This window comes from Monodon monoceros, unplaced genomic scaffold (assembly GCF_005190385.1).
Source record: "Monodon monoceros isolate NGI ecotype Baffin Bay Population unplaced genomic scaffold, NGI_Narwhal_1 Super_Scaffold_5, whole genome shotgun sequence".
Classification (NCBI taxonomy): domain Eukaryota; kingdom Metazoa; phylum Chordata; class Mammalia; order Artiodactyla; family Monodontidae; genus Monodon; species Monodon monoceros.
In genome coordinates, this window is record NW_021703782.1 from 10,279,749 (window position 1) to 10,294,831 (window position 15,083).

General features: G+C 39.8%; 1 protein-coding gene across 4 annotated transcripts in view; it reads right to left on the minus strand.

Moving 5' to 3' along the window:
* The window catches only part of ELP3 (elongator acetyltransferase complex subunit 3), a 114,779-nt gene that overhangs the window by 93,180 nt on the left and 6,516 nt on the right, over window positions 1-15,083 (minus strand). For 3 of the 4 annotated variants that reach the window (XR_003790708.1, XM_029201945.1, XM_029201946.1), the window contains exons 3-6: window positions 12,768-12,906; window positions 3,231-3,301; window positions 2,232-2,295; window positions 469-537 (exon numbers count right to left, since the gene is read on the minus strand). Coding sequence is in view for 3 of the 4 variants with exons in the window: in XM_029201945.1 (XP_029057778.1) it covers window positions 469-537; window positions 2,232-2,295; window positions 3,231-3,301; window positions 12,768-12,906 (343 nt within the window). In the remaining variant the exon portion in view is untranslated. The remainder of the gene's footprint in view (window positions 1-468; window positions 538-2,231; window positions 2,296-3,230; window positions 3,302-12,767; window positions 12,907-15,083) is intronic. The other variant, XM_029201947.1, reaches the window with a different exon arrangement.

Consider the following 15,083-nt stretch of genomic DNA (forward strand, 5'->3'; position numbering starts at 1 on the left):
AATGTTTAGAGTTGTGTAACCACTGCCACCACCACCACCAGTATACAGAACAACTCCATGGCTCCCAAGAGTCCCTCATCCCCCTGTACAGTCAATTCCCCATTCACACCCCAGCAAACTAGTCACAATACTTCTCACTTGGCTTATGGAAGCTAAAATTCAATCCACCCACCTATTGTCTAAGACATATCCATATTCTGTAAATTTCATACCATAAATAACTTTCTACAAATTGAAAGAACTTTAGAGGCTATAAAATCCTTACAGAAAATAATACGGTCTTTAAAGCAAGTAGTGTTTTTGACCTTGCTAGGTATTGCATAATAGTCCCCCTCCCTCAGATGGATATTAAAAACTTACAAAGGGGAGAAATATTCTTTCAGTTCTTATTTCTGGTTCAACTCAAATCAAGCAATAATACCTTCTAAGTATAAAGATCTAATGTAACAATGCTTTTTAAAACCTTACCTGTTCTATTCGGTGTCTTGTCTGTAGATAAGGGTCATACCTAGCACGGATAGCTCGCATGGAGGTTGGCTAAGAAAAAAGAAAAGTATCCTGTTATGCCCACGTTGAATTAAGAATAAAACGTAGTTTCAAAAGTGTATTAAAAATAAAGTTCCCTTGGGCTCCTTTCTTCCTCTCTCAGTCTTGTCAGGGTTCAAAATAATGTCCTGAATAGCATTTGGCTGGTCTCCACTCAACAGCAGGCAGCTCCTTGGACCATAGTTATATCTTTGTGTAAACCCTTATGGAATCCCCAGGGTCACCAAATTGTTATACTGCTCACAGACATAGCTGTGTATACACATTCAAAAGAGTTACTTGATAAAATAACCTTTAAACCAGATCATTAAATATCAATACAACAACAGTTTGCAATGGCTTAACAAAAAGCCATCATGCTATCATACAATGGAATAGTCTACGGCCATGAAACAATATACTGATATAAAACGTTCCCTAAGATACATTGTTAAATGAGAAAGGTAAGGTGCAAGGTTTTGATAGACTACCTCCTGTGTAAAAAGTTAGGATAAAGAGTATGTATTGCTTTTATATCTATATACTATCTCTGAAGGACGTATAGGAAGGGGATGATACTGATTGTCTTCGGGGGCTGAAGCAGAAAGGGGTGGCCAGGGGACAGTGATGAGAGGGAGTCTTCACTGAAAAATTCTTTTAGTATTTTTAAAAATTTGAACTATGAAAAACAGGTAAGAAATGAAAAAACATGTATAAGAAAAAAGTCACATGGTTTCCTGGCTGCTGGCCTCTTTGGATGAGGCCGACGGCTTCGAAAGCCTGCTCGCTGGCCTCCTGCTTTCACTCTTGCACCCGCTCTAATCCTGCCCTCACAGAACCATCAAATGATCTTTTAAAAACCGGAACTGGATTATATCATCCCCCTGCTTTAAATCTGGATGGCTTTTCATGACACCTATAACAAACTCCTTGCCCTGGCTTACAATCCCCTGCATCACCCGTCTCCCGAATCTCATTCTCCCCTCACCTGCTCCGCTCCAGATCCCCCCACTGTCATTCTGAGCCTGGCTCCGTGTTCCAGCTATTCTCTCTGCTAGGAATGCTCTTTCTTGGTATTCTTGAAAGGCTCTTTCTTGTCATTCAGGGCTCAGTTTAAATGTCACCTCCTCAGACCATTCCCTTCCTAGCCCCCAAGGCTGAAGTATCCACCCTGCTACGACATCTTACTTGACTTTACTTCCCTGCTTTGCATTTACTAGTACCTGATTGTTTTTTCTTGTTTGTTTCTTTACTGTCTACCCCCATTTATTAGAAAGTAAATTTCTCAAGACCTGATCTGTTTCTTTCACAGCTGCAGAGGCAGGACAATGTACTGGTGAGGAGCACAGAATTCAAAGCCCGGCCCTGTTACATATTAGGGGCGTGTCTCCAGGCCAGTCATGTAAGACTTCTAGGCCCTGGTTTCCTTATCTAAAAAACTGGGATAATAATAGTGTCTACCTTCAAAATCCTGCTGTCAGGTTTAAAGTTGTAAAGCACTTAGAACAATGTTGACATATTAATAAGTGCTTACATAAATATTTCGCCAGTGACTAGAACAACAGACACTCAGCAAATGTTTGGTGGATGAATAACTTATGTAATCAGGAAAAAAATAAAAATTTTAAGAAAGCTGGTACTTATAAAAGCATACTCTTAATAAAGTATGCTGTAACACTCCTCAGGACAGCCTCACATTACTTTACCTCATATCCAGTATAAGACTGGGTCGAATATTCAAAGTCTGAATCAGGTCCACCAGGGCAGTATCTGCCAATACAATAAAATGAAGATGTCAGATACAGAACTTAGTTCAACAGTCTAGTTCAAGTATCTACAGGCTCCGTAAAATCCTGACTGAACCAGCTTCATTTTCGAATCCTAACAGAAGATTGTACCTTTGTAGTATCTGCAAATATATACATTTTCTACTAACAAGTAAAAAGATAAACATATAAAGGAACATTATTACAGTCATTTTCAGAGTATTGCAGTCACTATTATTTTAGAAGTTTAAGCTTTTAGGGGCAAATAACCAGGCCTAAGTTTTCCTAAGTTTGGATTGATACTCACAGTGCTCTCTTGGTAACTACACTTAAGAAAATCTTTCTCCTGATTAATAACCTTCCTGTCTAGAGTCATGAATATTCTTCTGCTAATTTTTCTAATTATCTAAATTTAGTAAGTTTAAAGATTATTAGTAAAGATAAGTTTTTACTTTGATACTTTTCTGATCCAAATTCATTATAAACTTCTGACATTTGGAATTTAGGCAGCTCATATTTCCATGTATCGTTTATCAAGTTAACAGAATATCTACTGTTTTGAGTTCTGTAACCTATGAATTTTTTTTACTGTGTATTGCAACAAATTAAAATCTTTATATGCTTCATTTTTAAAGCATTGAGACCTCCTACTAGTAGGTGGTTTCAAAGAACTAACTTATGAATCTATTAAGTCAAAGTTTTAAATATTACCAGGGAGTTCCCTGGTGGCCTAGTGGTTAGTGATGCCGGGCTTTCACTGCTGTGGCCCGGGCTCAATCCCTGGTCGGGAAACTGGGGTCCCAAAAGCCGTGGCCAAAAAACAAATACAAACAAAAAATAGTTTTAAATATTACCAGCATGTATTGATCAAGGCTCTAGGGGACTTACTGGTTCAATTAAAATACACACACATACACAACTTATCACAATCATACTCACACACATATGTTTCCTGTAAAACTGATGTGTGGACATCTGTGGGGTTTGCACATGACAGCCACAACAGCAATCTATAAAAGGAAGATTAATAAAAAAGCAATTATGAAATAATTCATACAGGTGGCATGGGTGCCACCCGCTGGGGCTCCACTCTCCCTGCACGAGCCCGCGCGTCCTTCCCGACGAGGTCCCTGAGCGGCGCGGCCAGGCTCAGTGCAATTTTGACAGCAATCATCATACCAAGCTATTATGAAGTGTGATGTCAGTCTGGAGGACGGATAATACATAAGCCAGTTCTTGACACCCTATCTTACAAGGAAACATCTGAGACCATCAGTCCACTTCACTTTGCCATTGAACATGAGCCCTATAGGCATATAATACATAATTGTTGAAGTGTAACTAAAATGTGGAAAATGTATCTTCTTCTGGCTCAAGGAATATTATTATAAAAGAGTTAAAAACTGTGGCCTTTCATTTATACAAACGGAAAATTGTATTGACTTCTCTCAAGTAGTAAGGCTTCTAATGTGAGGAAAAACATGGAATGACAAGCGTGGGAAAGAGCGAGCACTAAATTACTGTCAGAAAAATAAACGGAGTAGCACAGTGGTGCTCGGTGATTTACGGGGGCAATTCGTCACCGCCCCACGGCGCTGCTGAGGGCAGCATGGCAGCAGACTCGCCAGGCCCGAGAGGAAGAAGAGGCTTTGCACTGCTCTCCAGACAACTTTTCAAACGAGAGAGGATATCTGAGCACATGAGGTTCCATGTCTTCCCTCTGGGTGCCCACCCTTCACATTATTCAACCAACCTAATACATAAACATATTTTTAGCACAATATTAACTTGTTCTGTGTGTGTTAAAAAGACCAACTGCAGCTTTTTTCTCTCCCACTGTCCAAAGTTGGTGTTTCCCTATCCCGTAAAAAGCAAAACAAACAAACGGAAAAACCCTTTCCCCACTCACAAATTGTCCCCCTGATATGTGCCTTTGGTCTGTCTCATTACTTTTGCATCTTGCTACTACGTTCTATATTTGCTCAGAGCCACTGGATGCTAAGGAATTTGGTCTGCTGCTCCTCCAGGGAAGTTTGGTGAGCTGGTACAAGGAGGTGATAAACAAGGCCATAAAACACAGGGTAAATGAAAAAGATACATAAACTTCCTGGTATTTCTTTTTTTTTTTTTTTTTTAACATCTTTGTTGGGGTGTGGTTGCTTTGCAATGGTGTGTTGGCTTCTGCTGTATGGCAAGGTGGGTCAGCTGTGCATGTGCATGTGTCCCCATGTCTCCTCCCTCTTGCGTCTCTCTCCCACCCTCCCTGTCCCGCCCCGCTGGGTGGTCGCAGAGCACCGAGCTCATCTCCCTGTGCTGTGTGGCTGCTTCCCACTGGCTGTCTATTTTACGTTTGGTAGTGTATATACGTCCATGCCACTCTCTCGCTTCGTCCCAGCTTACCCTTCCCCCGCCCCCGTGTCCTCCTGATATTTCTTAACATGTTCTTTAACATACTGTATGTAGTGCCTATGTATATGTGCATAACAAAATAAGCCTGGTAAAATGTAAAAAAAAAAAAAAACTAATTCATACAAAATTCTGGAGAGTTGTTATCGCTCAGAAAGCGGGAGAGGAATGCAATCAGAGGGTGGCACACAAGGGGGTTTCAAAAGTACTGGTAACGCTGTATTTCTTAAACTGAGCTGTGGGTACCAGGGTGATCTCTTTTCAATATTATTAATTTTCAAAATGTACATATGCATTGTATACACTAGTTTGTATTATATTTTACAATAAATTAAGTGCAAAATAAGGAATTAATAATTTTTAAAGTCACGGTGCTTCTTATTCTCTCTTGCTCTTTCTGATTTGTTTTAATAAAATAGCCTACAAGAGAACAATTACTTATGCAATTCTGTAAAATTATATCTAAACCTAACCTTTGTATCCCAAACTCTTCCCAATAGATCTCAATATTTAGAATAGAGACTATTAAACTGGAGCTAGACTTCAGAGTGTGTGCAAGATATTCTCAGAGGGGTCTGTCAGAGCCCAGTGGGGTAGGAAGAGCATCTGCTCGAGAAGGACGTGATGGCAGAGTTAGACAATCAGTTACATATGGGGGCAGCTGGTCAAATAAGGGTATACGCTAAGATGAATGCAAGCCAGATTTCTTACTGTCAGAGAAGAAAGTTATGATTTTTTAATTTATTTTATTGAAGTATAGTTGATTTACGATGTTGTGTTAATTTCTGTCTACAAAAAACTGATTCAGTTATACACATATATACATTCTTTTTCATATTCTCTTCCATATGGTTTATCACAGGATACTGAATATAGTTCCCTGTGCTATACAGTAGGACCTTGTTGTTTATCCATCCTATATAAAATAGTTTACATCTGCTAGCCCCAAACTCCCAATCCATTCCTCCCCAACCCCGCTCCCCCATGGCAACCACAAGTCTGTTCTCTATGTCTGTGAGTCTGTTTCTGTTTTGTAGATATGTTCATTTGTATCATATTTTAGATTCCACATATAAGTGATATCATATGCTATTTGTGTTTCTTTTTCTGACTTACTTTACTTACCATGTTGCTGTAAATGGCGTTATTTCATTCTTTTTTATGGCTGAGTAGTATTCCATTGTATATATGTACTACATCTTCTTTATCCATTCATCTGTCAATGGACATTTAGGTTGTGTCCGTGTCTTGGCTGCTATGAACATAGGGGTGCATGTATCTTTTTGAATTATATCAATAGTTTTATCCAGATACATACCCAGGAGTGGGATTGCTGGATCATATGGCAACTCTATTTTTAGTTTTCTGAGGAACCTCCATACTGTTTGCTATAGCAGCTGCACAATTTACGTTCCCACCAACAATGTAGGAGGGCTCCTTTTTCTCCATCCCCTCTCCAGCATCTGTTATTTGTAATGACTTTTTAATCATGGCCATTCTGACCGGTGTGAGGCGGTACCTCAGAGAAGAAAGTTAAAATATGCAAAGGGAGAGAACTAGAATGAACTCTGTGGGTTGGATGAAATTAAAGGTACTGTTGTGGACTCACAGTACACACACATACAAATATAGATGCAAATGTTTTATGTATATGTGTGTGCACATATGTACATATATATTTCCTAGTTTGGTCCACGGAGGGGGTCTGGGAGCAGCAACACCCTAACGGCATTGAGCACATCTAGCACTCAGATCTTTGTTTCTAAATATTCTTCTCCACTAAAAGAAACCAGGGCTCCTTGGAGAAACAGCTGATTCCAGAGCTGGGGTAAAGAAAGTACAAGATGAGCCTGGAACATTTTATTATGACTGAAAGCTAGAAACTGCCCAAAGAATGATGGGGACATTTAAAAAAGAAACAGAAACCAGCTTGAAAGGGCTCCTACTGGTCAAAACTGGGAAAATTTGTACATCAAAATAAAAAATGATAGAACAGATTATAACCCACCAAACAGGAAACCATTTAATCCAGTCACACAAATGAATGAGGAGACTGGAAGTCTGATAAGGAACAGGATATTTGCATAGTTTCAAAGTACTTCACCGGGCTTCCCTGGTGGCGCAGTGGTTGAAAGCCTGCCTGCCGATGCAGGGGACACGGGTTCGAGCCCTGGTCTGGGAGGGTCCCACATGCCGCGGAGCAACTGGGCCCGTGAGCCACAACTGCTGAGCCTGCACATCTGGAGCTTGTGCTCCGCAACAAGAGAGGCCACGACAGTGAGAGGCCCGTGCACCGCGACGAAGAGTGGCCCCTGCTCGCCGCAACTGGAGAAAGCCCTTGCACAGAAACGAAGACCCAACACAGCCCCAAATAAATAAATAATAAATAAAATTTAAAAAAAAAAAGTACTTCACCACACAAAACTTCTTAATTACAAAGTGGAAAAGAATAACTTTACGAAGGGGACGCCTAGCAGACATCACCTTGATCAAAGACAACATCAGTGACAGGACAACAAACTATGCACCACCTGACAGGATATAAGAGTATCACTTCTGTGATGTTCCTGCCAGACATGCAAACCCAAATCTAATTATGAGGACACATCTGATTAAACCAAATTGAGGGAGATGCTACAAAACAACTTGCCTGAAATCTTCAAAAGTGTTAAGGTAATGAAGTAAAGGAAAGCCAGGGAAGTGTCCAGACTGAAAAGCCATGACAACTAAACACAGCACGTGATTCTGAACTGGGTCCTGTAGGTCATTACTGACACACCATTAGAAACTTGAATGAGGTCTGAGGACTAGATGATGATAATGTATCAGTGTTAAATTTCTGATTTTGATGGCTGTATTGTGCTGATGTAAGAAAATGGTCTTGTTTGTAGGAAGTACACACTAAAGTATTCAAAGGCATTGGCTTTGCACCTTACTCTCAAATGCCTCAGGGATAAAGTGTTCTTTGTAGTGGATTTTCAACTTTTCTGTAAGTCTGTGATTATTTTTTAATAATAAAAATGATTAAAATTGAACTTAAATCATTAGTGATCTACAGAAACTCCAAAATAAATAATTTTGCAAATCAAGGGCTTCCCTGGTGGCACAGTGGTTGAGAGTCCGCCTGCTGATGCAGGGGACACGGGTTCGTGCCCTGGTCCGGGAAGATCCCACATGCCACGGAGCGGCTGGGCCTGTGAGCCATGGCTGCTGAGCCTGCGCGTCCGGAGCCTGTGCTCCACAACGGGAGCGGCCACAACAGTGAGAGGCCCGTGTACCGCAAAAAAAAAAAAAATTGCAAATCTGAATTAAAAACTTAGATTTTCAAACAAATGTTTGTATTTAAAATGAGACACAAGTGGTATATGTATACCACTGATGAGGTCAATCTAATTTCCCAATCTTTTATTGAGGGCCTACAATATAGGCCAGGTTCTGAGCTACACAGAGCAGGTGGGCCCTAAGACTACAAAAATATTAATGCACTGCCTCTGTCCTCTGAAATCATACAAGCTAGCAGGGGAGGAGGACATAGAGAAATAGGCTATTTCAAAACCACATGGTAAGAAGCATGTGGTAAAAGAAAATACTAGGGATGCCCAAAGAAGGGGATTAATTAGCCCTGACCAGCGGCGTCAGGGAAGCCTTCCTAAGGGGTTGACAGCCATGCTGAGTAAGAGTTAACTGAGCTAAGAAGGCAGAGGGACGTGGGGACCAGGGAAGCAATGTCCAGGAGTTTTCAAGCATTTTTTAAGTGGCTGAACTCTCCCTTCAAGTAATGTTTTACTTAGAACATCAACTTACAGAAGAGAGAAAAGCAACAGCCCTGGGTGAAGTAGAGATGGGGCCTGCTCCCACGGCTTCCCTATTATTCCCCACAGTAGCTCCTAAAACACTTATACAGATCCTGTCGTTTTGTAGAATACAGCTTAAAGATTACTGATAAGGTAGAAAAAGCTATGACTTTGGAGTCAGCCAGAGAGATGAACCTTTGAATCTTTTATCTACCTCTTACTGTGTATTTTCCTGTTTTGTAAAATGAAGACAATACTACCTACCCTCAAAACAGTTTTGAGGATTAAATTAGAAAACACACCAGTGCAGTGGCTGGTATGTAACAGGTGGGCAACATATGGTCACTACTGTTGCAATGAGTAATGATACTACTCTGAATAATAAAAATGATTTTCAAAGCAAAAAACCCAACAAAACGAACAAAAACTCAAATACAAACAGACTCAAAATGGATCATAGACTTAAGTATACTAAAAAGGTATGCCACAGACTGGGAGAAAATATTTACAAAACACATGTCTGATAAAAGACACGTATCTTAACTATTAAAAAAAAATCCTTAAAACTTCACAATAAAAAACCCAAACAACCCAATTAGGAATAGGGCAAAAGATCTGAAGAGACACTTCACCAAAGAGGATGCACTAAAGGCAAAATAAGTATATGAGAAGATACTCAACATCGTATGTCATTCAGGAATTGCAAATTAAAGCAATGAGATATCACTACATACCTAACAGAATGGGCAAAATCCAGAGCACTGACAACACCAAATGCTGATGAGCTTGTGGAGCAATAGGAACTCTCAGTTACTGTTGATGGAATGCAAAACAGTGCAGCCACTTTGGAAGACAGTTTGGCAATTTCTAACAAAGCTAAACGTAGTCTGACCATATGATCCAGCAATCATGCTCCTAGGTATTTATTTACCCAAATAAGTTTGAAAACTTTTGTGTATGCAAAAACCTTCAAACAAATGTTTATCGCAGCTTTGTCCATTATAATTGCCAAAAATTGGAAGCAACCAAGATGTCCTTCAATAGGTGTGTGGATAAACAAATTGTGGCACACTCAGACAATGGAATATTATTCAGTGCTAAAAAGAAATGAGCTATCAAGCCACTAATAGGACATGGCATAACCTTAAATGCCCACTGCAAAGTAACAGAAGCCAATATGAAAAGGCTACAAAACATACTGATTCCAACTATATACCATTCTAGGAAAGGCAAAACTACAGAAACAGTAAATAGATCAGTAGTTGTGAGAGGTATGAAACAGAGGAAATGATGAGGGGAGTTTTAGGACAGTGAAACTATTCCATATGATACTGTAACGATGGATACGTGAAATTATGCATTTGGTAAAACCGACAGAATGTACAACACTGTGAGTGACCCCAATGTAAACTACAGGCTTTGGTTAATAAGAAGATAGCAATATTGGTTCATCAATTATAACAAATGTGTCAAACCAATGCAAGGTATTAATAATAGGGCAACCTGGGGAAGGGGGAGAGGAAGTATATGGGAACTCTCTGTGTTTTCTGCTCAATTTTTCTGTAAGCCTAAAGCTGCTCTATAAAAAAATATAAAGCACTACAGTAACAGCAGAAGTAAAAGCATGGAGGTTAGTGGGCATATATCTGGAGAAAACTATAATTCAAAGAGATACATGCACTCCAATGTTCATTGCAGCACTATTTACAATAGCCAAGACATGGAAACGACCTAAATGTCCATCAACAGATGAATGGATAAAGAAGATGTGGTACATATAAACAGCAGAATATTAGCCATAAAAAATAATGAAATAATGCCATTTGCAGCAACATGGATGGACCTGGAGATTATAACACTAAGTCAGTCAGAAAGAGACAGATAAATATGTGATATTGCATATACGTGAAATCTAAAATATGATGCAAATGAACTTATCTACAAAACAGAAGCAGACTCACAGACACAGAGAACAGACTTGTGGTTGCCAAGAGGGAGACACGGTGGGGGAAGGATGGATTGGGATTTTGGGATTAGTAGATGCAATTATATATAGAATGGATAAACAGCAAGGTCTTACTGTATAGCACAGGGAACTATATTCAATATCCTGTGATAAACCATAATGGAAAAGAATATGAAAAATGTATATATGTGTATAACTTAATCATACATTTGCCATACAGTAGAAATTAACACAACACCGTAAATCAACTATACTTCAGTAAAATAAATTTTTTAAAAAGCACAGAGGTTAGGATGCATAGCAGCTAGGGAATGACAATCAGCTGTGTTCCTTTGATATTTTTAATAGTCACTCTGGTGATACTGCAGAAAATGGATTTGGTGCAGGTAAGACAAAGTAGGCCCATTAGGAAATGAGTAAAACAATCTAAACAAGAAATAATAAAGGCCAAAACATTCCTCCCAGTGGTGGTAGGAATGGACAATGCATTTCGTATCTTTTAGAAACTGAGTGGACGGGGGCACCATTAGCTAAGGTGGACAAGGAAGATGGGTGAGCAAGTCTGAGGTTTTGGTTATGCTATACTTAAGGGTATACTTACAGGCAATCAAAGGAGAAATGTCTAACAGGCAATTTGACATGGATATGAAGCTTGGGGAGAAGTCGGAGCTACGAGTCAGCATATGGCAAAACTTAAAAACATCAATGGATGAGATCACCAAAGAAAGCATGCATGGCACTAAAAGCAGTTGGCCCAGGACCACAGAAAAATCAATTTTTAGATGGAAGCAGAACAAGAGTAGCTGTCAAAGAAAGAAATGATCCGAGGTAGGAGGAAGACAGAGAGAATGGAATTATGAAAGCCAAGTGCATTTGTCAGGTTGAAACATTGCTAAACCTTTGTCTCCATGGTGGCAAGCCCACACACAATGCTGAAAACTGAAAATCCAAGACTTACCCATAAAGCACGTTATTTAGGGATATGGAAGTAAATGCCAAGAAATCAGCTAAGACCTAAAAGTGGTTGCCCTGGGGGAACAGTCGGGGGAGAATGGGAGGTGAGGGGTTTGGACCTATTCGTTTCTCTGAAAGAGTCTTTTATATTAGGTACAAACAAACAAACCCCAAACACTTAAGTTCAAAGGAGAAGAGACTAGGATAGGTGGTACACTGTGTGTGAAAGGTCTGGGGTTTAATTAGTCACAAATATATGATCCAGGAGATACAGCTACCCAGCAAGTCATTATAAGCTGCATTTACTAGAAGTACAATATCCCCATCCAAACAACAGACTGAGCTTCTTAGATCACATCAGGAACACAGCATTCGCTTGGGTACCATGTTTTAAGAGGGGCTAAATACTATCAATTCTTCCCTCATGTCTTTCACACTCATCCTTTTTATCCTGGAGGCCCTACCTTGACTGAGGCTCTTAACACTTCACACCTAGGTCAAATCAAGAGTATCCCAACTGGTCCTTTTGGCTCCAAGCTACCCTACAACTTGTATGCAAATTAATTTTCTGAAAATCTATCTGGTTCCCATCACTCCCCTTCTCAAAAATCTTTCAGTTTCCTATTATCTGGCTATTTTGCAGGACATTTAAGATCTTTTACAAGTGGATCTCACACTAACTCTTCCCCCCAATGTCCTGCTGCTTTCCAAAATGAATTGTCAGCCCCAGTGAGTCTGGTACACTCGTGGTTCCCTGCACACACACCTCTTACATCATCTCTACCTCTGTGCCCTAGTTTCTGGGTCCTTGCTCCCATTACTCTTTGAACCTGCTCTTCTCTGCTTGTGTGGGTGCCATTTATATGTTAGTCAAGCTCCACGCTTCCTCTTGGGCTTTCCTTAGTCCCTTTTACTGCAGGGACATCTCTGTCCTCTGGACTCCCATATCACTCCCTATGGTGTCAACTGTTTCACAATTACCATATATATTAACAGAACGACTTTGCACTACCAATTTAACTTTTCAAAATACCTTTTATAAGTATCAATTTTATAAGCCACAAGCTTAAGATGGCCAACAATATTGGTCATCTTATGATAGTCACCAAGCATCTAGCTATACTTTTAAAGACACCAAAAACCAAAACATTATCTACTCCTCTAAGAACAGTGACCTTTTCCCCTCTGTGCCCTCCTAGCATTCTGCACGTGTCTCCACTCCAGCACACACCATAGCATATGGATTTTATTAGTCCAAATTCCCCACTTCCACCTCACTACCTGGGTGTTACATGGAGGCAGGGATCTGTGGTGGAACAGATACACAATCAATCTTTGATGAACTGAATCACTCACCCCACTGGCAGTTCTGATGGGTTTTGCCTTTAACTTGGGGACCAAGACCTTTCGATACTGAGGTGGGACTGCAGCAATGATATCCACCAGGCGGGGCTGTGCTGAAAGGCCATATTTGGCAGCTGTCCTGGTTTTCACCCTGAAAGTAAAGCATCTAGCATTATCAAGATCACAGTATTTCAAGGACAAGCTACCAAAAGGATAACCTATAAATAACATCATCAACTCCTTTCACCAGATGACAACAGTGGTTTTAACATTTGTAATTATCAGGGAACTAGAACAAAATTCATGACTTCCTTTTCTCCAGAGTACCAGAAAGAAAACCAGATGACTACAGGGCGGGGGCCCAGGACAGTGATACAAGGTAGGTCTCGTTCAAAGTAGTGCTCCAGCTTCGAAGGATTCTACCCTTTTCTCAGCTTCCACACTACTACATTTGGGATCAGATTAATTCTGTTGTGGGGGATTGTTCAGTACATTGTAGGAGGTTTAGCAGCATCCTTGGCCTCTACCCACTGGCACCTCTTCCCGTTGTAACAACCAAAAATGTCTCCAGTCATTGCCAAATGACTTGGGGGTGGGGATGGTCATGCCTGGTTGCAAAGCACTGCCTCAGGCCAACAAAACAGAACAAAACAATTTAAAGCAAAGCTATGCAGAACCAAATAGGAAATAAAGTAGATATATTTTTAAAGCTTTAAAAGTTTTAAAACTTTTTCTAATTCAAAATATTATATAAAGAACAGAACAATAAAACATATAAATATACTCTAACAATTATAAAACAATCACTCTTGTAACCACATTCCGAGAATATGATCAGCACTTCAGAAGACCCGTTTGCCCCTTCCTGACCATAACCCTATCCCTAACCCCCAGACGTAACCTTTATTCCAACTAATAATTCCTCGCTTTCCTCTATAATTTAGCAATTTTTCTTTTCTTTGTGGCTGCTAACCAAATCCTAATAGTCACTTTATCTTCTCACTTTAATCCATCTAGAAATATTATGGGGTGTTCAAATCATTTCAACAAATGGTTACTGAGTACCTGATAGGTACAAGAGACTACCTAAGTACTTGGTACGTCAGGAGGTTGCAAGGCATAGCTGTTTCGTGCTCTATGTTCGCATGTTTGCAGACAGGCATGCACAAAAATAAATCTACAAGTAATAAAAACATATGTATCAATAATAAAACACACACACAACAATGAATGATTCCAGAGCTCAAGAGAGGAACTCAGTGTGTGCTGGGGAGATATTCAAAGAAAACGGGCACAGAAAAAAGACAGGCTTCAGACAGGCAATAAAGACACAGAGATGACACTGAGAGCAGACAGGCTGGCTTATGTGAAGATGCAAAAACAGGATAGTACAGATTTTAAGAAATATGAGTAGACCAACTTAACAGAAAGCAGAAGGTTTTCAATACGAAGATACAGAAGTTTAAAAAGTTGGAAAAGTAAGTTGAAGCCACACCGAGAGGCCTTACATAATGGGCTGAGGAATCTGCGTTTAATTCCACAAGCACTGGGAATGTGCTGAAAGTTCCCGCACAGGGACATGACGAAGGAAAATTAATCCAGCAAGACAGTAAAAAGAACTGAAAGCATAAACTACTGCAGGAGTCTAGACTTAAGTTTAAAAAGGAATGGAAGAGGAAGTTGGTGGTGAACATTAAAGAGTTATAATGAAGAAACAGTAGGCAAAATTTTGACTCTAAGTGGACCTAAGGGAAAAGATTCAAAGACGACACTAGAGTTTCAAACCTGGGTGAAGGTTAAAACAATTAGGCAAAGAGGACATCTTGAGTAGGGGCTGGTTTTAAAGAAGATGCTAGCTTTAGCTTTAGATGTGCTAAATTAAAGAGAATGACAAAAATATACAAGAAGTAGAAATGTTCATGAGAAACAAAAGATTTGTATAATTAGGGGTATAGCCAACAAAGATGAGGAAAAAAACCCCACTGCTAAATACATGGTAGAAAAACCAATAAAATATAATGTCTTCATGGTATAAAAGAATAGTTATTAATTTATTCCTTAGCAAATGTTTATCAAGCACAATGTTCCAAGGAAGGGGTATAACATCGTAGTATCTCAAGTAACAGAAGACAGGGTCCAAAACAAGGTCATGTGCGTAATGACTAGACCATTGACGACCTGGGGATGGGGGGAGAACCCTTTCACTACAGCAGATCTGTATGACAAATATATAGTAAATAAGCAGATGCAGAGAGGAAAAACCACTCTTATTTGAGGATGTAGCCAAGTCAAAGCTGAACATGGTTGTGGAGAGGAAGTGGATGAACG